At 66.8% G+C, this 22,293-nt stretch overlaps 3 protein-coding genes across 3 annotated transcripts; 2 read left to right on the top strand and 1 right to left on the bottom strand.

Annotated features, from left to right (window-relative positions):
• Positions 1–1,152: 1,152 nt before the first annotated feature.
• RXRB (retinoid X receptor beta) lies at positions 1,153–9,258 on the bottom strand. Its single transcript, XM_065415480.1, has 10 exons — positions 9,176–9,258; positions 7,477–7,694; positions 6,848–7,001; positions 6,236–6,415; positions 5,170–5,333; positions 4,772–4,901; positions 3,706–3,838; positions 3,355–3,446; positions 2,320–2,425; positions 1,153–1,300 (listed from the first exon to the last, which is right to left on the bottom strand). The coding sequence occupies exons 1-10, from the start codon at positions 9,192–9,194 to the stop codon at positions 1,153–1,155; spliced, it is 1,344 nt and encodes a 447-aa protein (XP_065271552.1). The 5' UTR covers positions 9,195–9,258.
• A 2,131-nt stretch (positions 9,259–11,389) lies between these two features.
• Positions 11,390–15,575, top strand: SLC39A7 (solute carrier family 39 member 7). Its single transcript, XM_065415481.1, has 8 exons — positions 11,390–11,499; positions 11,842–11,998; positions 12,102–12,270; positions 12,677–12,760; positions 13,111–13,248; positions 14,335–14,469; positions 14,640–14,836; positions 15,324–15,575. Exons 1-8 carry the CDS (start codon positions 11,390–11,392, stop codon positions 15,573–15,575), a joined length of 1,242 nt encoding a protein of 413 aa, XP_065271553.1.
• A 3,207-nt stretch (positions 15,576–18,782) lies between these two features.
• Positions 18,783–22,023, top strand: HSD17B8 (hydroxysteroid 17-beta dehydrogenase 8). Its single transcript, XM_065415513.1, has 8 exons — positions 18,783–18,992; positions 19,341–19,457; positions 19,543–19,638; positions 19,873–19,958; positions 20,330–20,414; positions 21,071–21,113; positions 21,344–21,418; positions 21,837–22,023. The coding sequence occupies exons 1-8, from the start codon at positions 18,783–18,785 to the stop codon at positions 21,851–21,853; spliced, it is 729 nt and encodes a 242-aa protein (XP_065271585.1). The 3' UTR covers positions 21,854–22,023.
• Positions 22,024–22,293: the final 270 nt, after the last annotated feature.

The raw sequence follows: 22,293 nt of genomic DNA, 5'->3' as shown, positions 1-22,293 counted from the left end.
CCAGGGGTCTGAGCTCTGGCTCACAGCCACACACCCCCCCCCCCCCCCCGAGGCTGTAGGACCTACAATAACCCCCGACCCACACCCCCGTGGGAGAGCTCACGGTCAGTGTGGATGGGGGAGGCTGAAGTCTGGACTCCGGAAAGGGGGGGGGGGGGTGTCTGGTACCTGCTGCATAGTTTGAGGTGGGGGAGGGGCGCAGGGTGTCGATTCAAAGTGCTAACCGGGTGCCTGAGAAATGGGAGTTGGGGGGGCGAGCAGGGCATAAACCCCCAAGCCCCCCACCAGGGACTGCCCCTCCCCCAGCAGAATGGCAGGGAGGCTTGGGGGTGGGGGGGGGGGAGTTGAGAACTAATGACAGACATGAGCTGGCCCCCACCCAAGTGACCCCCCCCCCCCAAACAGGGCAGGTAACAGCCCCCATGGGCCCAGGGGGGGGGGCAATCAGCGCTGACACAGACCCCTCCCCCCCCACCAACAGCACAGGAGTCACTCCACGCACACCCATTCCTCACAGGAGCACTCGAGGGGGATTTCGCCAGAAGACCCCCCCCCCAGACAGGGGAAGGGGACCATGCCAGGAACCCCTGAAGGGGGTGAGGCCAGAAGGTCCCCCCACAAGGTGAGGGTCTGGGCCAGGCTTCCCACGCCATGGGGGGTCCCACTGCCCTGCAGAGAGAAGGGGGAGATGGGGGATTATTTTACAGTGGGGAGTTTGGGGGGGCTCCTCTCACCCCCCTACCTGAAATCTCTAGCTTTGCTCCCCCCGGCACACCGATACTGGGGTGCCACAGCACTGAGGGAGCCTCGGAGGTCAGCCCGGGCCACCCCACTACGGACGAGGGACCTGGGGTACCTCCAGGGGGTGCCAGCAACTGGGGGAACGAGGTACACCCCATGGCCCACCCCGGGGAGCGGTCTGGGGCCACCCCAGCTCTAGGCAGGCACACAGAGTACACCCTAGGGGGCTCCCAAACCAGGGATGGGGTAAGGGGGAACGCCCAGGGGGCCCCCCAACACGACAACTGACAACGCTACCCCCAGGGCCTTCTCCTAGCAGCCCCCCAAAAAGAGTCCGCAGCCCCCCAGTCCAGCGGTGGGCGCCGGGGAGCCGCCGCAGGCTGCGCCGCTCTCGTGTGGCCGGCTGGGGGCTCAGGACAGCTGGTGGGGGGCCTCCAGCATCTCCATGAGGAAGGTGTCGATGGGGGTGTCCCCGATGAGCTTGAAGAAGAAGAGATGCTCCAAGCACTTCAGACCGATGGAGCGCAGGGCCGGCAGGCGCAGCAGCAGCTTGGCGAACCTGGAGGGCAGGCAGGGGGTTAGATGGGGGGTGGGGAGACCCCTCAGCCACTGCCCCAGAACCCCCCGCGCTCCCCGTACACATGGCACCTGGCACCCCCCAACATCCCCCACCACTGCCCCAGAACCCCCAGCACTCCCCATACACATGGCACCCTGCACCCCCCAACATCCCCCCCACTGCCCCAGAACTCCCCCCACTCTCCCTGTACACACAGCACCCTACACCCCCCCCACCACTGCCCCATAACCCCCCGCGCTCCCTGTACACCTGTGGGATCCCACCGCCCCATTCTAACTGCCACTAACCCCCCCGCCCCCCCCCCCCCCGCACACAAGCACACCCCATGCCAGACAAGCTATGGGTCAGGCACAGTGAGCTGGCACCACCTTGTGGCCACCTGCAGCATCTACCGCTCCAGGAGCAGAGCTGGCCTCACTGACAGCAGCAGCCCCTGTCCTGGGTGAGCGGCGGCTCCCGGGGCAGACACCCGGGCAGTGGGGCAGTGGCCCCTGCCCCCAACACCATCCCAGGCCTCTCCTCCCTCCTGCCCCACCCCCATACCTGCCCCACTGCCCGGCGTACCCCCCGCTGCCCCACCCCCGTACCTGCCCCACTGCCTGGGGTACCCCCCCCACTGCCCGGCATACCCCCACCACCACCACTGCCCGGCATACCCCCCGCTACCCCCCCCATACCTGCCCCACTGCCCGGCGTACCCCCCCATACCTGCCCCACTGCCTGGCGTACCCCCCCCCCACTGCCCTCCCTCGTACCTGCCCCACTGCCTGGGATACCCCCCCCCACCACTGCCCGGGATACCCCCCGCTACCCCACCCCCATACCTGCCCCACTGCCCGGCATACCCCCCGCTACCCCCCCCATACCTGCCCCACTGCCCGGCGTACCCCCCCCCACTGCCCTCCCTCGTACCTGCCCCACTGCCCGGCATACCCCCCGCTACCCCACCCCCGTACCTGCCCCACTGCCTGGGTCCCCCCCACTGCCTCCCCTCGTACCTGCCCTGCTGTTCGGGGTACTTCTGCTTGCAGTAGGACTCCAGAGACGCGTAGACCTTCTCCCGCAGCAGCTCCACCTCCCCAGGGTTCGACAGCCCCTTGGCATCTGTGGGGAGTCAGCGCACACACAGCCCACCAGGGGTCAGCGCCAGCACAGCCCCCCCGGGTCAGCGCCCACACAGCCGCCCCGGGGTCAGCACAGCCCTGCCTGGGGTCAGCGCGCGCACACAGGCCCCCTGGGGTCAGCGTGCACATAGCCCTGCCTGGGGTCAGCGCACACACAGCCCTGCCTGTCCCCTCCCCCAGGGCTCCACACCCCCCAGGGCAGGGGGGGCTGCAAGGTCAGCAGGGTCAACAGAACCCAAGGTGAATACGGTGGTGGACAGCTGGTGGGGCGGGGGGGGCACAGGGTTCCTTACCAGGATTGTAGAGGTTGATGGGGGGGAGGAGTCCATGGGGATGGGGGGGTTCTGGGGAGCTCCTTACCCAGGTTGAAGAGGATGACGAGGGGCAGGCAGCGCCGGGGGGTTGGGGGAGGTCTCAGGGGGGTCCCTTACCTGGGCTGAAGAGGATGACGAGGGGCAGGCAGCACTGGGGGTTGGGGGAGGTCTCAGGGGAGTCCCTTACCCGGGTTGAAGAGGATGACGGGGGGCAGGCAGCTCCGGGGGGTTGGGGGAGGTCTCAGGGGGGTCCCTTACCCGGGTTGAAGAGGATGATGGCCCGGAGGCAGCCCCGGGGGGTTGGGGGAGGTCCCAGGGGGGTCCCTTACCTGGGTTGAAGAGGATGAGGGGGGGGGCAGGCAGCACCCGGGGGGTTGGGGGGTTCTGGGGGGGGTCCCTTACCCGGGTTGAAGAGGATGACGGGGAGGGGCAGGCAGCGCCGGGGGGTTGGGGGGGTCCCTTACCCGGGTTGAAGAGGATGACGGGGGGGGCAGGCAGCACCCAGGGGGTTGGGGGGTCCTGGTGGGGTCCCTTACCCGGGTTGAAGAGGATGACGGGGGGGGGGGGTTGGGGGGGTTCTAGGGGGGTCCCTTACCCGGGTTGAAGAGGATAATGGCCCGGAGGCAGCCGAGCTCCGTCTTGTCCATCCGCATGTCCCGCATCTTGGACACCAGCTCAGTCAGCACCCTGGAGGGGGAGGGGCTCACATCAGTGGGCCCTGGGGCAGGGACACAGCCCCACTGAGCACTCAGCACGGGCTCCCCTGACCCCTCCTGACCCTCCACGCCATGCCCTGGAGACCCCGTCCCCACCCGTCAGCAATGGCCCCCTCGGACCCTCCCGTCACTGTGCCCCATGGGAACCACAGCCTCCTTGCCAGCCCTGTGCCCCCCGGTAAGCGCAGCCCCCTTACCAGCGCTCTGCCCCCTGGGCCCCTGCCCCCCACCTGTCGAAGATGGCCCCCACGCCGGCGCTGTGGGCGCTGTTGCGATGCACGTGCAGCCCCGTGGCCAGCAGGATCCCGTCCTTCACCGAGATGGAGCGGTGCGAGAAGGACGCGATGAGCAGCTCATTCCAGCCTGGGGGGCAGGGAGAGTGGCTGAGAGCTGGGCCAGGGACCCCAGATCCCCTGCACGCCCCTGGAACCTCTGCACGCCCCCAAAACCTCTGTCCTCCCCACAGCTTGTGCCCAGAGCCCCCCATCCCCTGCCTTCCCCACAGCTTGTACCCAGGACTGCCCCCTTTGTGAGGGACAAGAGGAATCCATCCCGCCCGCCACGTTACTTAAGGGCCCCACAGCAACAGGACCCGTCCCCAGGAGCCACAGACCAGAGGGGACAGTTTGGGGTCCCCTCTTTCTCTAGAGTCCAGCCTAAAACCGTGTGCACCAAAGCCCCCTTGTCTCACTCCACCACCCTCTGCCTGAGGGCAGCCCCAGGGAGGCACCTGCCCGCCTCCCCCCGCTCCCCCAGCACGACCTCCCGTCCCCACCCGTCACTCACCCGCCTGCAGCAGGACATCCCGTCCCCACCCGCCCACCTCCCCCAGCACGTCATTTCCCACCCACCTTCCGTCACTCACCTGCCCGCAGCAGGACGTCCCAGCCCTGCACCCCGCGTCACTCCCCCGCCCCGCCCCTGCACCCCGCGTCACTCCCCCGCCCGCAGGGGGACGTCCCGTTCCGCCCCTGCACCCCGCGTCACTCCCCCGCCCGCAGCGGGACGCCCCGTTCCACCCCTGCACCCCGTGTCATTCACCCGCCCGCAGCGGGACGTCCCGTCCCGCCCCGCCCCTGCACCCCGCGTCATTCACCTGCCCGCAGCGGGACGTCCCGTCCCGTTCCGCCCCTGCATCCCGCGTCACTCCCCCGCCCGCAGCGGGACGTCCCGTTCCGCCCCTGCACCCCGCGTCACTCCCCCGCCCGCAGCGGGACGTCCCGTTCCGCCCCTGCACCCCGCGTCACTCACCCGCCCGCAGCGGGACGTCCCGCCCCTGCACCCCACGTCACTCACCTGCCCGCAGCAGGATGACCTGGTCGTCCAGAGGCAGCTCCGAGAAGTGGGGGATGCGCTTGGCCCACTCCACCAGCGTGAAGAGCTGCTTGTCAGCCGCCTGGCAGATGTTGGTCACCGGGTCGTTTGGCTGGGGGGGGGGGGGGGCGGGGGGGGGGGGTCAGAGACGGGGGGGGTCAGACGCAGCCTCCTCCCCCCCCACCGCAGCCTCCGCTATCCCTCCTCCCTGCCCTCCCCCCCAGAACCCAGCCCCAGCCCAAGGACCCCCCCCTTCCCTAGAGCCCCCCCAGACCTGAAACCCCATCCCTCTGGAGCCCCCTGCCCTCCCTGGACATGCCCCTTGCCAGGGCCTGGCTCTGCCTTCCACCTCCCAGCCCTGCCCGCCCCCCCCCGCTCACCGAGCTGCCCCCGGTGCCAGAGCCGTCGACGCTTTGGTCCGATTTCTGCTCTACGGCCAGCTCTGCCTCCAGGATCTTCTCCACCGGCATCTCCTCATTCGCGCCGCCTGCAAAATCCCCGTCGCCGTCCTTCTCCTTCCCCCGCTGCCGCTCCTCCTGCACCGCTGGGGGGGGGGACACGGGTCAGACACAGCACAGACCCCCCCCCCCGACAACGCCCTCCCCACTCCCGCTCCTCCTGCACCGCTGGGGGGGACACGGGTCAGACACAGCACAACCCCCCCCCCCCCCCCGACAACGCCCTCCCCACTCCCGCTCCTCCTGCACCGCTGGGGGGGACAGGGACAGGTAAGACACGGCACAGACCCCCCCCGACAACGCCCTCCCCACTCCCGCTCCTCCTGCACCGCTGGGGGGGACACGGGTCAGACACAGCACAGACCCCCCCGGACAACGCCCTCCCCACTCCCGCTCCTCCTGCACCGCTGGGGGGGACACGGGTCAGACACAGCACAGACCCCCCCCCCCGACAACGCCCTCCCCACTCCCGCTCCTCCTGCACCGCTGGGGGGGACACGGGTCAGACACAGCACAGACACCCCCCCCCCCCCCGACAACGCCCTCCCCACTCCCGCTCCTCCTGCACCTCTGGGGGGGACGACAGGGTCAGACACAGCATAGAAACACCCCCCCCCCTCGCCAACGCCCTCCCCACCCCCGCTGCTGCTCCTCCCACACCTCCCAGAGGGGGACCTTCCCCTCAGACATTTCTGGTAGCAGCAGTACCAGTACCAGTACCGGCCCCGCCCCCTCTCTTGATGGCCCCGCCCCATTCCGCAGGCCCCACCCCCAGGTGGGCAATACCTTCCCTCTTCATGCCCGTGGCCAGGCATTTCTGGTACCATAGAATCACAGAATATCAGGGTTGGACTAGATGACCTCGTAAGGTCCCTTCTAACCCTGATATTCTATGATTCTATGGTAGGGGCAGTACCAGTACTGGCCCCACCCCCTCTCTCTATGGTTCCGCCCCATTCCACAGGCCCCGCCCCCAGGTGGGCAGTACCTTCCCTCTTCATGCCCGTGGCCAGGCATTTCTGGTAGCGGCAGTACTGGCAGCGGTTACGCTGGCGCTTGTCCACGATGCAGTCCTTGTTATCCCGGCACGTGTAGGTCAGGTCCTTGCGGATCGTGCGCTTGAAGAAACCCTTGCAGCCCTCGCAGCTGTACACCCCGTAGTGCTTCCCTAGGGGGAGGGGGAGAGTCAGGGAGAACCCAGGAGTCCCAGCTCCCAGCCCTCCACAACCGGCTCCCCTCCCACAGCCAGGGACAGAACCCAGGAGTCCCGGCTCCCAGCCCTCCGCAACCGGCTCCCCTCCCACAGCCAGGGATAGAACCCAGGAGTCCCGGCTCCCAGCCCTCCGCAACCGGCTCCCCTCCCACAGCCAGGGACAGAACCCAGGAGTCCCGGCTCCCAGCCCTCCGCAACCAGCTCCCCTCCCACAGCCAGGGATAGAACCCAGAAGTCCCGGCTCCCAGCCCTCCACAACCAGCTCTCATCCCACAGCCAGGGACAGAACCCAGGAGTCCGGACTCCCAGCCCCCCCGCTCTAGCCCACTAGACCCCACTCCCCTTTCACAGCTGAGGATAGAACCCAGGCGCCCTGGCCCCCGGTACCTGATGATCTGTCCCCACAGATGGCACAGAGGCGCTTCCCCGGCATCATGCCACCGTGGGGGTGGCACGGGAGACCCCGCACGCCCAGGGGGGGTTTGACGTCTTCTGAGCTGCTGACGGAGTGCATGCCCGACAGGTTCACAGTGGAGTTAATCTGGGGGCAGAGAGATGGGAGCTGACCTGGCTACCCTGCAGTTCTCCAGGGGAAGGGGGGGAAGGGAGCATGCCCCACTCCCCAATCCCTCCCCTCATGGGTGTCAGCTCCCCAGAGGAGCATGTCCCGGTTACCGCTAGGATTCAGCCTTTCCCTCCCCTTACCCCTGTGGCCCCCAGCCCAGCCCCACACGCGCCCCTATCCCCACCATGTCTGTGACCCCTCAGCGCTCCCAACTGGGGCGCCGTCCCTCTTTTATCCACTTCCCAGCTCACTGGCTGCCCGTCCCCTCACGCTGGATCCTGGCTCCCCTGCCTCCAAAGAGATCATCCCCCTAACTCCCAACCCTCGGCTCCATGGCGCTGCACCCCCTTGGGGAAGCCCCCAGCCCCCAGCCCCCCTCACCATCTCTCAGCTCCCCACCCTCCACCAGATCTCCTCTGCCCCCCGGGGGAGGAGCCACCCTCCCCCTTACCTGGGGGCTGCTTACGGGGCCATAGCCGCTGGAGGGCGTGGCTGGGAGCCCAGGGGAGCCCAGGGACGAGCTGATGACAGGGAAGGGGGAGCCCAAACTGCTGACGGGCGAGTTGATGGAGGAGGTCATGGCCGAGCTGATCATGGAGGGGTGAAGTGGGGCCGAGAGCTCCGGTGGGGGTGATGAGCTCAGAGACGAACTGTCGGGGCTCCTGCAGTCTGGGGGGGAAGAGAAGGGGATTAGCTCATCAGCACAGCGGCCCCCAGTGCCTAGCAGGGGAGATGGGGCGGAGACGGGACACAACCAGTACACACACATCCTGGCAATGTGGCACCCCGAGCACCTGGTTGGGGAGATGTGCCCCCCCTCCAGGGAGACGGGGGACAGCTGAGACAACACCCCTGATGCAGCATGGCACCCCCTGGTGCCCGGCTGGGGAGACAGGGCACAGCCAGGACACCCCCCTCCCCCCCCCAGCAGTGTGGCACCCCGAGCACCTAGCTGGGGAGATGTGCCCCCCTCCAGGGAGATGGGGGACAGCTGGGATGACACTTCCCCCGCAGCATGGCGCCCAGTTGGGGAGCCAGGGCACCGAGGGCAGGGCCCCCAGTAACATGACGCCCCCTGGGGTGACGAGGCACAGCCGGGACCCTCCCCCCACAGTGCGTTGACCCCTGGGGAGATGGGACACCAAGGGCAGGGCCTCCAGCAGCATGGCACCTCACCCTGGGGTTACTGCAGGTCAGTGTGTGCCCAGATGCCTGCACTTCCCCCCCCACCCCCGCTATTGCACAAGAGCCCAGTGAGCACATGATCACCCCGTCAACACCCCGTCCACAACAGGCACCTTGGGGGAGGGAGGGGGATCAGGAGTGGGCCCCGGAAATGGGCCCTCTCCCAGTGAGGGCACCCCCTTGCCCCAATCCCCCAGCACTGGGAATGGCCCCCACACACTCATAACCCCCTTATTTCCCCTTCCACCTGCAATTCCTGTGCAGCTCTCAGCTTGCCAGCATGGGGGGTATGTGCTCTGGGGGGACAGGTCTCCCCAGAATCCCACAGAGAGGGACAGCACCACCCCCCGCCCGGCCAGGGATCTCTGGGACACGGGAGCCCCGCGGTGGAGGGGAGGCCCCTGAGAAGGGTTTGCCTAGGCCCCACCCCACCCCCTACTTTGCAACCTCCCAACCCCACTGTTTTTCATGCTGGGCCCCCCCAAAAGCTGCCTGACCTCACTGGCTGCTCGCATGGAGCCTCCTCTCCGCCCCGAGCACCCCCACACACACCCTCCCCTCCGCCCCCCGCCCCCCCCACACCCTCCCCTCCAACCCCCGCCACCCAGCACCCCACACACCCTCCCCTCCGCCCCCCTAGGACCCTGCACCCCTCCGCCCCCGAGCACCCCCCCACACCCGGCACCCCCCCACCCTCCCCTCCAACCCCCGCCACCCAGCACCCGCCCCACCCTCCCCTCCCCCCCAGGACCCAGCACCCCTCCGCCCCGAGTACACACCCCCTCCCCTCCGCCCCCGAGCACCAGTTCCCCCACCCCCGGGGGCTCCCACCCTCCGGCTCTCGACGGGGCCGGGCCCCCCGTTACGCCACGCCCCGGCCTGCACCCCCGGGTGCCCCCAGCCCCGCCCCCCGCGCGGGGAGGGTGCGGGCGGGGCCCCGCGGGGTGTCTCGCCCCCCCGCTCACCGCGGCCGCGGTCTCCCATCCCGGGGGTCCCCGCTCCGTGCCGGGGGGATCCGGGCCTCAGACCCCCCCGGGCTCCGGCCTGATCCAGGCTCCGCCACCGCCTCCTGCGGGAGCCGAGCGGACCCACAGTGCACCGCGGCCGGGCCCAGCCGACCCAGCATGCCCCGCGCGTGGGCCTCCCCGGCCCAGCATGCACCGCGGCCGGCCCCAGTATACCCCGCGCGGGGAGGGGGGATTCCGGCCCATAATGCACCGCGCGGGGAGGGCGGGATTCCGGCCCATAATGCACCGCGCGAGGGCTCGTTCAGCCCATAATGCACCGTGGCGGAGCCTCTAAACCAGCCCACAATGCACCACTGACCATCCACGAGAAGCCGCCCCTTCCGCCTTCCCGGCATGCAATGCTGTGAATCATAGAGACGGGATTTGTTCCAAACAGTCACTGTGACGGCGGTATCTCGTGGACCCGCCTTTCCTCCACCGCACTTACACTAGAGACGGGAGGACATTCTAAACTGTCCCCTTTGGTTGCTACCAGACCGGCGGGGAGGTGAAAGCGCTCCTCCCTAAACAAAGATGGCGGCCGCTAGTCAGTCTTCACGCCGCCCCGCACAAAGATGGCGCCCCCATGGTAACTGTCCGGTTAAGTCTTGCCGCAGTCACCATCTTTGTGAGGGGCACACGGACGGCCTACTGCGGCCTCCATCTTTAAGAGGGGCGATATTAAGGTCTATGGTGGCCGCCATCTTTGTGAGGGGCACTGCCTGCTCGCGGGGGGAGGGGTGGACGGGTCTGGGGATTGTTCGCGCGAGATTTTGGAATGGGAGGAGCCTGGCTGCCACGTCGGGTCTGAGCCGGAGCTAACGGATCCCAGTGACGGTGAGACCCCCGGGGCATAGAGAGCGGGGAGGGGGCTAGAGGGGCCGCACGGCGCCCCGGGGCATAGAGCTGGGAAAGGGGGGCTAGAGGGGCCGCGTGGATCTGGGGTCAGGGAGCTGGGAGGACGAGGGGCCCCGTGGCCATAGAGAGGAAGGTGTTGGGGGCTAGAGCGCCCCTTGGGTCGGGGGCTCGAGGGGCTCGGGGGTCACAGAGACAAGCCCAGGCTGGGGGGGCTGCGGGCCCTGGACACGGCGTTGGGGGGGGGGGTAGAAGGGCCTGGTGGGCTGGCATGGCAGGTAGATGGGGGCCACTTGGAGGTATAATGGCCATAGAGATGCTAGGCAAGGGGGGCCAGAAGGGCCGCACAAACCCTAGAGACTATGGGAAGCCCCGGCCTATAAATACGTGGGGGACAGAAGGAGCCACTGTATGATCCTAGCCCTGGGCAAACAGCGTAGGCGGGGCCGTGTAGGACCATGGTGCTGGGAAGGAGGGCACTGCAGGGTCATAGAGATGGCAAAGAGCGCGTAGAGGGGACAGGGAAGGGAGTCTAGAGCGGCAGTTCTCAACCAGGGGTTCATGTACCCATGGGGGTACGCGGGGGTCTTCCAGGGGTACATCAGCTCAGCTCGATACATGCCTAGTTTTACAACAGGCTGCATGAAAAGCACCAGCCAAGTCAGTGCAGACTAAAATGTCACACGGCTGATGAGAGAGCCAGCCATGGTTCAGTAACCGTGGGCTGTGACGCCTGTAGTGTTATGTCTGGTTTTGTAAGCAGGTAGTTTTTAAGTGAGGTGAAACTTGGGGTACGCAAGACAAATCAGCCCCCTGAACGGGGTGCTGTCGTCTGGAAAGGCTGAGGGCCGCGGGTATAGAGCGTGTACTACGTGAGTCATAGTGATTGGGAGAAGGATCTTGCAGGGGTTCTTCGAGAGCGGCGTTTCTCACTCTTTCTGATACCAGGGTTGCTGCCTTCCAACCTGTGTCAGGGAGATCTCTGAGACGGCACCGGTCCCCAGACCGGTCGTTGAGAAACGCTGTTCTAGACCCTCCTCTTGTGATCACCATGACCCAGCAGTGCCGCTCTAGACACTCCTCTCCATCACTATGGCCCCGCAGTGCTAGATCTGTTTTGGTTAGTTATGGTCGTGAAGTGCAGGCTCTAGACTCTGCTGTGCCGCTATGATTTTACACTGGCCTCTCTAGAATTTCTTCCACTTTTCTGTGGCCTCTCTACCTCTGCTGGAGGGAACGGGGACTAGAGCGAGGGGATATGTGAGCGTGACAGGAAAGGTCGTGCTCACACTCCCGCTTTCCAGCCGTGACAGCAGGATGGTGCTGCCTGGACGGACGCAGGGCAGAGCGGGACTCTATGGCCCAGTCGCCGCCATGATGGTCTGTGCAGCACTGATACAGATTACTTCTTCGCACGAAGATCTGCACCACGGGCATTCGCACGAGGATCTGCACCATGGGCACAGCCACGCTGGGCACAGCCACGAGGATCTGCACCATGGGCATTCGCATGAGGATCTGCACCATGGGCACAGCCACGCTGGGCACAGCCACGAGGATCTGCACCATGAGCATTTGCACGAGAATCTGCACCATGGGCACAGCCACGAGGATCTGTACCATGGGCATTCGCACAAGGATCTGCACCATGGGCACAGCCATGCTGAGGATCTGCACCACGGGCACAGCCACGCTGGGCACAGCCCCGAGGATCTGCACCATGGGCATAGCCATGCTCACCACAGCCACTCGCACGGGGACTTCCACGGCCATGGGCATTCGCATGAGGACTTCCACGGCCCCAGCGAGGCTGACTTTAGCCACCAGCCCAAGGAAGTCCGTGTTCCGCACTCGGCTGAGGGGTCCCCAAGCCACCAGCAGTTGCCTGGGAAGGAGAGGCAGGACTTGGTCAAGCTATGGACACACGTGAGTTCCCGTGTCGAACATGGAGGTGCTGCCTTGCACGTGCTTGCACTGGCGTAACCCCCTGACAGTCTCTCTCCTCCCCCCCTCCCCGCAACCTCTGCAGGCCATCGGAGCCACCTTGCTGATCAGCGCCGCCCCCTACTTCATCCTCTTCCTCATCCCCGTGGAGTCCAACACTTCCCAGCACCAGGCCCTGCTCCGGCTGCTGCTCAGCTTTGCCTCGGGGGGGCTCCTGGGGGACGCCTTCCTGCACCTCATCCCCCACGCGCTGGGTGAGCAGCACACAGATGGACTGGGACACGGGGCCTCTCCCCTCTCAGGGTCCCAGCTCCAGTCCGGCCTGGGGCAGGGGGACTGGCTGGCTTGGGGGCGGGTAATGGGACACGGGGCCTCTCCCCTCTCAGGGTCCCAGCTCCAATCCGGCCTGGGGCAGGGGGACTGGCTGGCTCGGGGGAGGGAAATGGGATACGGGGCCTCTCCCCTCTCAGGGTCCCAGCTCCAATCCGGCCTGGGGCAGGGGGACTGGCTGGCTCGGGAGCGGGGAATGGAATACGGGGCGTTCCTCTTTGGGAGGTGCCTGGGGTGCGGCCGATCTGGCTCAGGGGGCAGGGAATGGGCCCTGGGGCCTCTTCCTTCCTGGGGGTCTGGACACTCATCTCTGCCCCTTTCCCTCCCCAGTGCCCCATTCCCACCACGCAGAGGGCGGCCATGCCCATTCTCACTCCCCCACGGGGTCGGCTGGCCACGGTCACTCCCACCAAGGTGAGGCCGGGGGAAGTGGGGGCAGTGGGTGGGGGAGGGAAGGCCGGACAGACCAGGGAAAGGGGGCTGTGGTTGGAGGTTTGTGTTGGGCAGTGTGAAGGGGGGCCCAGAAGGGCTAGGGTTTCTACGGAGAGCTGGAGTGGCTCGTGTCTGTGGCTGGGACAGGGGATGGAGGTAATGACTATAGAGGAAGTGTAGTGGGGGGCAGGTTCAGGGTTGGCACTCTTTCCCCCCACCCTGGCAAGTGATGGCGGTGGGGCTCTGGTCCTGGGAGGGGGCTGTACCGTGGTGGGAGAAGGGGGGCTGGCAGTCTCTTTCCCAGCCTGCCCCACATCGTCTCTGTCCCCCAGGGCAGGATCACCAGCGGATGATGGCTGTGGGGCTCTGGGTCCTGGCTGGCATCGTAGCCTTCCTGGTGGTGGAAAAGTTTGTGAGACATGTGAAAGGGGGACATGACCACGGGCACAGCCACGGTGGACACAGCCATGGTACGTACCACACAGGACACACACACACACCCCATGGTTCCCCCAGCCACGGGCACAGCTGGACCCACACACACGCATGTCCCACCCACCCCCCATGGATCTCCCAGCCTTGGGCATAGCCATGGTACGTACCGTCCAGGACCTCTCCCCCCCTCACATCCCCCCAGATCCCCTCCCCACATCCCAAACCACACACACCCCAGATCCCCTGCCCATGGGCAGAGCTACGGTGGCACAGCCATGGTACGTACCAGCTGGAACACCCTCCCCCATCTCCAGCACCCCCGGCTTGTGCCCGTTGTTAGAATCCCGGGTCCGGTTCTGGAGCCCCCAACTGGGGAGGAGGGATAGCTCAGTGGTTTGAGCATTGGCCTGCTAAACCAAGGGTTGTGAGTTCAGTCCTTGAGGGGGCCACTTAGGGATCTGGGGCAAAATCAGTACCTGGTCCTGCTAGTGAAAGCAGGGGGCTCGACTCGACCTTCCGGGGTCCCTTCCAGTTCTATGAGATAGGTATATTAACTCCAGCGGGCTGGGGATACATTGGGGAGGGGTCAGAGAAGAGCCATGGGAACAGTGGAGGGCTGGAAAACCTGGAGTCCAGGAGCGCCGTCTGTTTCGCTGAACCAGGAAAAGGGGTGACGCGATCCCTGTCTCCATCCTGCCGGGCTCCCAGGTCTAGGCCAGGAAGGTCTAACGCCATCCACCGGCTGGGGAATGAACCAGTGGAACCATTTCCCAGGGTCCTGGCAGATTCTCCACCCCGGCCGTATTTAACTCACGGTTGGCTGGTTCTCTCCTAGATCGGCTCTGGGGATTATCATGGGGCAGGTCTCTGGCCTATGCTGTACAGGGGGTCAGACCAGTCCCTTCTGGCCTCAGAATCCAAGGATTGGAGTGGGCTTGGGAAGGGGGGGGGGGTCCATATAAGGGCCCTGACGGTCTGCAGGTGACTCTAGGGATCAGTGGGAGGGGTGCTGGTGGGTCCTGGACCCACAGGAGTCCCCCTCCTGTCCCTGGGCGGGCTCCTGGGAGAGGGACTTGAGCAGTCAGCCCTGACCCCCCACCTACCCCCTGGTCCACCCACAGCTCCCAAGGCGAAGAGCAGCTCTGGCGAGGAGGACAATGGGCCCCAGGAGAGGAAGGCCGGCAAGGTGCGTGCCCCTGACAAGGCAGCCCCCAAGAAGAGGGGCCAGGAGTCAGAGGAGCAGACTCAGGAGTCCAGTAAGTCATCGGGGGTGGGGGGGTGCTGGAGGGAGGGAGCTGGGTCTGTGGGGGGCACCATGGCACAGAGAGCATCTGGGGAAGGATAAGGGGGGTGGGTGCGGGGGAGAGGGTTTGAGGGGGCTGTGATCAGGTTGGGGGGGTTTCAACTCTTGTCGCCCTCCCCCCAGCAATGAAGGTCTCTGGGTACCTGAACCTGGCGGCCGACCTGACGCACAACTTCACGGACGGGCTTGCGATCGGGGCTTCGTTCCTGGCGGGGGCCGGGGTGGGGGCTGTCACCACCCTCACCGTGCTGCTGCACGAGGTGCCCCACGAAGTGGGCGACTTCGCCATTCTCGTCCAGTCGGGCTGCAGCAAGCGCAAGGTACAGCCCCCACCCTGGGATCCCTGCTGCCCCCGCCCCCTTGCTAGCCCCACCCCAGACCCCCCGCTGCTGCCTGCCCCCGCCCTGGGACCCCTACTGCCCCCACCCCCTTGCTAACCCCGCCCCAGACCCCCACTGCTGCCTGCCCCCGCCCTGGGACCCCTGCTGCCCCCGCCCCCTTGCTAACTCCGCCCCGGACCCCCGCTGCTGCCTGTCCCCGCCCCGGACCCCCGCTGCTGCCTTCCCCCCCCCCGCCCTGGGATCCCTGCTGCCCCCGCCTCCTTGCTAACCCCGCCCCAGACCCCCCCCGCTGCTGCCTGCCCCTATATTCCCCTACTCACCCCTGCCCCGGAACTCCTGCTAAGGCCTGCCCCCGCCCCCCTGTATTCGCCTGCTGACCCTGCCCCAAACCCCCACTTGCCCCCCAGTCCCACCAAACCCCATAACCCTCCATTGACACCCTCCGGTCCCTCTCTCTCCCCCGCAGGCGATGAAGCTGCAGCTGCTGACGGCGCTGGGCGCCCTGGCGGGCACGGCTTGCTCACTGCTGGCCGAGGGCATCGGGGAGGCAGCCACGGCCTGGATCCTGCCCTTCACGGCGGGCGGGTTCATCTACGTGGGCACCGTGTCAGTGATCCCAGAGCTGCTGCGGGACGCAGCGCCCCTGCAGTCCCTGCTGGAGGTGTTGGGGCTGGTCTGCGGCGTCGCCATGATGGTGCTCATCGCGCACTACGAGTAGCAGGCCCCAGCGGGGGGCGCCTGGGGGGCAGTGGCACGAGGACCCAGGCGTCCGGGATGGGACTCCATGTGGACTCCAGGGGCGGGGGGTGTGGTGGACCCTGGCATCCGGGACACGGGGGGGAGGGGAGCGGGGGCCAGCTCTGCGTGGACCCAGGTGTCCAGGATGGGGGGTGCTATGTGGGCTGTGGGGGCGGAAGCCACATGAATCCTGGTGACCAGGGTGGAGGACGTGGCCCACTCCATCCCAGATGCCTGGGTCCATCCAGAGCTTCCCCCCGGGGCGGGGGTGCTGTGTGAGCCCTGGGGGGCAGGGAGGATGCAGTGTGTGCCGTGGGGAGGGGGTGGCACGGACACTGATGTCCAGGTGCCAACACTCACTCTGGGATTGGGTGGTGGCGTGGACCCTGGTAGTGGGGCTGGCGCAGTGCAGGCTCCGGGGCTGGGTGAGACCTCGGGGCAGGCACCATACAGACTGCAGGGGTGTGAGGTGCCCTGTAGACGCAGACACCTCTGCTGGGGGGAGGGGGGCAGCCGCACAGCCCCAGCAGCCAGGGACAGAGGATGGCCCAGACACCGGCGTGGGCAGAATTTCATTGGCCCCGGCCTCCGGGGGCATCATCTGACTTCCAGCTGAACAGGGGGGTGCAAACGTGGGGCGGGGGAGATAATGTGCTGCTGCTTGATTTGTTTTCTGGGAGGGTCCAAAACCAAGTCCCTCCCCACCTCTCCGGCCCTGTGTGTCCCATAAGGGCGGGATGGGGGGCACCAGGGCCGCCCCTTCCTTTGGAAGGGGGAGCTTATGGAAGTGAATCCTCCGGGCCACATCATGGGTTGGTTTGGAGAAGATGGGGAGAAAAGCCCCTGCCCTCTGGACCACGGGGGGGGGGGGGGGGGTGTGACATGGGGGGTTACCCAGAATCCTTTGCTTCTTGGACCAGGTTTTATTGGGGCAGATTACCCAGAATTCTCCCCCACAATGCACCCTGTGTGACCCCAAAGCAGCTATCCAGGCTAGTTCCATATGGGGTGGCTGCCCTGACCCCCCCCCCACCACACTGGGGACCAGAGGGGCGCGGAGCAGGGCTAATCAAGACACTGCTAGGCGACAGTACCCCGACAGGTTATTTTGGAGGGGACGGGGTGATTCTGGGGTGCAGGGGCTTTGGTGATGGAGGGGACAAGCAGACCCAGTCATCTGGGGCTGCTGGGGGAAGGGGGGGGGATTGGCATGCGGACCCAGGCGTCCGGACCTGGGGGAATTAGCATGAACTGCAGGATCAAGGGGTGCCATGCGGACCCAGGCACCCGGGGCTGAAAGGTGAATCACAAGCACCCAGCTCGATGGTGTCCCTATTGAATGGTATGTCCTGGGGGAGGGGCTGTTAATTGGGGGTGACTTTGGAGCCTGGTGGTTGTGGGGTCAATTACTCCCATGGGGGGGCAGGAAAGGTTTTATAAGGGGGGGTATATTTTTGATTTTTATTTTGCTTTTGTATGGGTGGGCTGGGGATTGGGGGCCAGGAGGGGATGGGGTGGGGCCATGCAGGACTACTTTGTGGATGATTGTAGCAAAAATTGTGTCATTAATTAACGAATTAAACAATGATCTGAGGTGCTGTTGGTGCGAAGTCTGTATGTACTGGTGGGGGGCGGCGGTACCCCATGGACAGCGGGGGCACGGAGTGACCCCCTCACTGCCTGCTTCATCAGGGTCTGGTCCTGGCTCCCAGCCCCCGAGCAGGGAGAGAACCCAGGAGTCCTGGCTCCCAATCCTCCCCCACCCCTGCCGGGGAGAGAACCCAGGAGTCCTGGCTCCCAATCCTCCCCCCACCCCCGCCGGGGAGAGAACCCAGGAGTCCTGGCTCCCAATCCTCCCCCACCCCCGCCGGGGAGAGAACCCAGGAGTCCTGGCTCCCAATCCTCCCCCCACCGGGGAGAGAACCCAGGAGTCCTGGCTCCCATGCGCTGCTCCCCCCCCCCCCCCCAGAGAACCCAGGAGTCCTAGCTCCCAATCCTCCCCCCACCCCCGCCGGGGAGAGAACCCAGGAGTCCTGGCTCCCATGCGCCGCCCCCCCCCCCCGAGAACCCAGGAGTCCTGCAACCCCGCCTCCCCTCTCGCCCCCCGATTCTGGGCCGGGAGGACTCTGACCATAGAGTTCCCGACTAGCGCTGCCGTCCCTGGGGCCCGCAGCCGCTCTATGGTCCCCGCGCCGCCGCCCCCCTCCCCCCCCAACTGTCATGGCGGCCCCGCTGCGGCTCCGCTCCACGCTGGCCCTGGTGACAGGTGCCCCCAGCAGGGGGCGCGCGGGGGCGGGGCCTGACCCCCCCCCATGGGGAGCCAGACCCCCCCATCCAGGATTTGAGGGGCTGGGGCAGGTTCCTGGGGGGCTGTGCAGGGGGGCCCCCGAGGCGGGGGGGCCCAGGGGGCATTGGGGGGATTTTGAGGAGTCCCTGAGGCTGGGGGGAGGTTCATGGGGGGGCTCTGTGGGGGGGGTGTTTCTGGGTCCCCCCCACCCCCCTCTCTGACCCTGGTCCCCCCATGGCAGGCGGGGGCAGCGGGATAGGTACAGGTATCTGCCGGGGGGGGTTCTGGGGGTCCCTAGAGGGGTTCTGGGTCCCCCCCCCCTCTCTGACCCTGGTCCCCCCATGGCAGGCGGGGGCAGCGGGATTGGTACAGGTATCTGCCGGGGGGGGTTCTGGGGGTCCCTAGAGGGGTTCTGGGTCCCCCCCCACCCCCCTCTCTGACCCTGGTCCCCCCATGGCAGGCGGGGGCAGCGGGATTGGTGCAGGTATCTGCCGGGGGGGGTTCTGGGGGTCCCTAGAGGGGTTCTGGGTCCCCCCCCACCCCCCTCTCTGACCCTGGTCCCCCCATGGCAGGCGGGGGCAGCGGAATAGGTACAGGTATCTGCCGGGGGGGGTTCTGGGGGTCCCTAGAGGGGTTCTGGGTCCCCCCCCACCCCCCTCTCTGACCCTGGTCCCCCCATGGCAGGCGGGGGCAGCGGGATTGGTGCAGGTATCTGCCGGGGGGGGTTCTGGGGGTCCCTAGAGGGGTTCTGGGTCCCCCCCACCCCCCTCTCTGACCCTGGTCCCCCCATGGCAGGCGGGGGCAGCGGGATTGGTGCAGGTATCTGCCGGGGGGGGTTCTGGGGGTCCCTAGAGGGGTTCTGGGTCCCCCCCCACCCCCCTCTCTGACCCTGGTCCCCCCATGGCAGGCGGGGGCAGCGGCATTGGCCGCGCTGTCTGTGCCCGGCTGGCCGAGGAGGGGGCGCTGGTGGCCGTGGCCGACCAGAATGAAGCGGGGGCTGCGGAGACAGTGCGGGGGCTGCCACGGGGGGAGCCCGGCCAGGAGCACGAGGCGTTCGGGGTGGACGTCAGCTCAGCCCAGAGCGTGGGGGAGCTCATGGCTCGGATCCAGGTAACGGGGCTGGAGAGAACCCAGGAGTCCGGGCTCCCCCCACTGTAACCAATGGATTCCTCTCCCCTCCAGAGAACCCAGGAGTCCTGGCTCCCGCCCCACCACTCTAACCACTAGGCCCCACTGCCCTCCCTGAGAACCCAGGTGTCCTGACACCCCTCCTGGCCTCCAGGAGAACCCAGGCCCCCTGATCCCGCCCCCCACCCCACTCTAAGCACAAGCCCCCACTGGTGTCCGGGAGAACCCAGGCCCGCTGACCCCTTTCCCCGCCCCCCCCCCCCCACTCTAAGCACAAGCCCCCACTGGCCTCAGGAGAACCCAGGCCTCCTGACCCCCTGCTGTCCCCAGGCCCGGTTCTGCGCCTCGCCCCGGGTCTGCGTGAGCTGCGCCGGGATCACCATGGACGAGTTCCTGCTCAAGCAGACGGAGGCAGCATTCGACAAGGTGCTCCAAGTCAACCTCAAGGTACAGGGGTCTCCAGATGGGGGCAGGGCAGGGCCCCCCCAGCTGGGACCCCCCCCCCCGGCTAACTTGGTCCCCCTCTCCCCAGGGAACCTTCCTGGTCACCCAGGCTGTGGCGCATGGGCTGGTGGAGAGCGGAGCCCCAGGGGGGTCCATCATCAACATGGGCAGCATCGTGGGCAAGGTGAGAGCTGCGAGCTTCCTCGGAGCAGTGTCCTGGGGGGATAGTGGGGGCTGTGAGCTTCCTCAGGGCAGTGTCCTGGCAGGATAATAGGAGCTGTGAACTTCCCTAGAGCAGTGCTATGGGGGGATAATAGGGGCTGTGAGCTTCCCTGGAGTAGTGCCCTGGGGGGGGGAATGTGGGCTGTGAGCTTCCCTGGAGCAGTGCCCTGTACTCACATGTCCCTCTCCCTGACAGGTGGGGAACCTGGGACAGGTGAGCTACGCAGCATCCAAGGCTGGCGTGGAGGGGCTGACCAAGACCGCTGCCAAAGAGCTGGCCAGGTGGGGCTGGGGGGGGACTGCAGGGTGGCAAGGGGGCAGGCTGAAGGGAGGACGGCGGGGCAGGCTGAGGGGGAGGACTGCAGGGCAAGGGGGCAGGCTGCGGGGTGGGCTGGGAAGGCTGTGGGTACAGGCTGGGCGGTGCAGCTGGGGGGCAGGCCGAGGAGGCCTGGGAAAAGTAGGGCAAATCATGGGCAGGGGGGTAGGGGGATGATGTGGGGGGCTATTCTGGGAAGATGGGGGGCTGGAGCTTAGGCTGGGGTGGAGGTTTGGGAGGCATAGTTGGGGGCAGCTGGCTGTTGGGGGGAAGCAGGTCAGGGGGAGCTGTGGTGACCAGGCAGGGGGGCTGCCCTCTCCCCCATGGTCCCCCCCAGGTTCGGGATCCGCTGTAACGTGGTGCTTCCCGGGTTCATCGCCACCCCCATGACGGACAAGGTGCCTCCCAAAGTGCTGCAGAAGGTAACACCGGAGGGCCTGGGCCCCATAACTCCCCCGCCCCCTCCCTTCAGAGAACCTGCCCTGTATTACCCTGAGCCCCACAACCCCCTCTGTCTCGTATCTGCCTCCCCCTGAGCCTCACAACCCCTCTCTGCCCCATATCTCCCCACCCCACAGCCCCCCTGCCCCATGTTCCCCTCAGCCCCATAGTGCCCCTCTACCCCGTTATCCACGTGCCCAGCCCACGTTTCCCTCTGAAGAACCTGCCCCATATTCCCCCATCACCCTGGTCCCCTCAGCCCCCTCTGTCCCATACCTCCCCCAGTGCCCTCCTCCCCACGGAGCCCGACAATCCCTCACACCCCGTATTCCTGCCCAGTACCCCCCATTGCTCCACAACCTAGGGGATGGGGGCGATTGGGGCTGTGAGCTTCCACACAGCAGTGCCCTGGACAGAGCTATGAGCTTCCTCGGAGTGGTGCATGGGGCGGGGGAGGGGGGGCACTATCTCCCCTGAGGCACCCAGCCCATAACCCCTTATTACCCCCTCCCCCCTGCAACTCCTCTCCTTCCCCTGCAGATCCGTGCCCTGCCCCCCGGTTCCCCCCTTTCCCCTGGGGTGCAGGGGGGCTCCATGCTCACCAGCCATCTCTGACCCCTCCTCTCCCACTGCTCAGTTTGCAGGGATGGTGCCGTTGGGACGACTCGGGGACCCCAAAGGTGAGACCCCCGACTCAGGGTGCCCTGTGCAGTGGGGCTGGATCTGCTGGGCGTGGGGAGGAGGGGTGTGGGGCACAGTTCTGGGGGGTGCATGTATAGATTGAGGTATGGGGGGGTCGGGGCTGTGCACACTGATTTGGGGTGTTGCACAGAAGACTCCCCACTAGGGAAGGGGCCATGGCCCCCACACGTGTGGCTGTTACTGACCCACCCACCCCTTCTGCCCCCAGAGGTCGCTGACGTCTGCGTCTTCCTGGCCTCAGAAGAGAGTCGCTACATAACAGGGGCCAGTGTGGAGGTGACAGGTATGGGGCGGGGGTCAGGAGCCAGGACTCCTGGGTCCTATCCCAGCTCTGGGAGGGGAGTGGGACTAGTGGGTTAGAGCGGGGGTGGGGTGGGAGCCAGCACTCCTGGGTTCTCTCCCCGGCTCGGGGAGGGGAGTGGGGGCTGCTGGGTTAGAGCAGGGGGGGCTGGGAGCCAGGACTCCTGGGTTCTATCCCAGCTCTGGGAGGGGAGTGGGGTCTAGTGAGGTAGAGACCAGCCAGGACGGACGGGAGGATGGGGTGAGAGACAGAGATGAGGGGAGGGGCAGGGATACGGGGTGCTTGGGAGTAGGGGCAGGGGTGGGGGAAAGCGGGAGGAACAGAGAGACGAGGGAGCGGGGGGAGACAGTTGGGGTCTCCCTCCTCCATCAGGGGCTCCCTCATTCTCTCTCTGTTGCAGGGGGTCTCTTTCTCTGATGGATCTGCCCCCAGCCTCTGGACACACGCCCACCGCTGGGAGAAGCAGCGATTGCCAAGTGCCTCCATGAGCTGCCCCCCGGGAAGCCCCCAGGCCTGCAGGATCTGGGGAGCGGAGCTGAGTTGGAGGGGTCCGGGGCGGCATATTAAAATAAAACACTGATTGTATCAGGCTGATTCCGTCTCCCATTGATTTCTTCCCTGATGCTCCCGGACTCCTGGGTTCTATCCCCGGTTCTGGGAAAGGAGGGGGATCTAGTGGGTTAGAGCAGGCAGGGGGCTCTGGGAGCCCGGACTCCTGGGTTCTATCCCTGGCTCTGGGAAAGGAGGGGGATCTAGTGGGTTAGAGCAGGCAGGGGCGGGGGTCAGGAGCCGGGACTCCTGGGTCCTATCCCAGCTCTGGGAGGGGAGTGGGGACTAGTGGGTTAGAGCCGGGGGGG

Source organism: Emys orbicularis, chromosome 13 (assembly GCF_028017835.1).
Source record: "Emys orbicularis isolate rEmyOrb1 chromosome 13, rEmyOrb1.hap1, whole genome shotgun sequence".
Taxonomy (NCBI): Eukaryota; Metazoa; Chordata; order Testudines; family Emydidae; genus Emys; species Emys orbicularis.
This window is presented reverse-complemented; position numbering and strand designations above follow the sequence as displayed.

Excerpts from the sequence above, each read along its gene's own strand:
- RXRB (XM_065415480.1), bottom strand. Across the intron at positions 6,416-6,847 it reads CTGTGGGGACAGATCATCAG|GGAAGCACTACGGGGTGTAC; the intron begins GTACCGGGGGCC and ends CCCTCCCCCTAG. Across the intron at positions 3,839-4,771 it reads GGTCATCCTGCTGCGGGCAG|GCTGGAATGAGCTGCTCATC; the intron begins GTGAGTGACGTG and ends CCTGCCCCCCAG.
- SLC39A7 (XM_065415481.1), top strand. The coding sequence starts at position 11,390 with ATGGTGCTGCCTGGACGGACGCAGGGCAGAGCGGGACTCTATGGCCCA. Across the intron at positions 12,761-13,110 it reads CCACGGTCACTCCCACCAAG|GGCAGGATCACCAGCGGATG; the intron begins GTGAGGCCGGGG and ends TCTGTCCCCCAG. Across the intron at positions 13,249-14,334 it reads CCACGGTGGACACAGCCATG|CTCCCAAGGCGAAGAGCAGC; the intron begins GTACGTACCACA and ends GTCCACCCACAG.
- HSD17B8 (XM_065415513.1), top strand. The coding sequence starts at position 18,783 with ATGGCAGGCGGGGGCAGCGGCATTGGCCGCGCTGTCTGTGCCCGGCTG. Across the intron at positions 19,458-19,542 it reads TGCTCCAAGTCAACCTCAAG|GGAACCTTCCTGGTCACCCA; the intron begins GTACAGGGGTCT and ends CCCTCTCCCCAG. Across the intron at positions 19,639-19,872 it reads TGGGCAGCATCGTGGGCAAG|GTGGGGAACCTGGGACAGGT; the intron begins GTGAGAGCTGCG and ends TCTCCCTGACAG.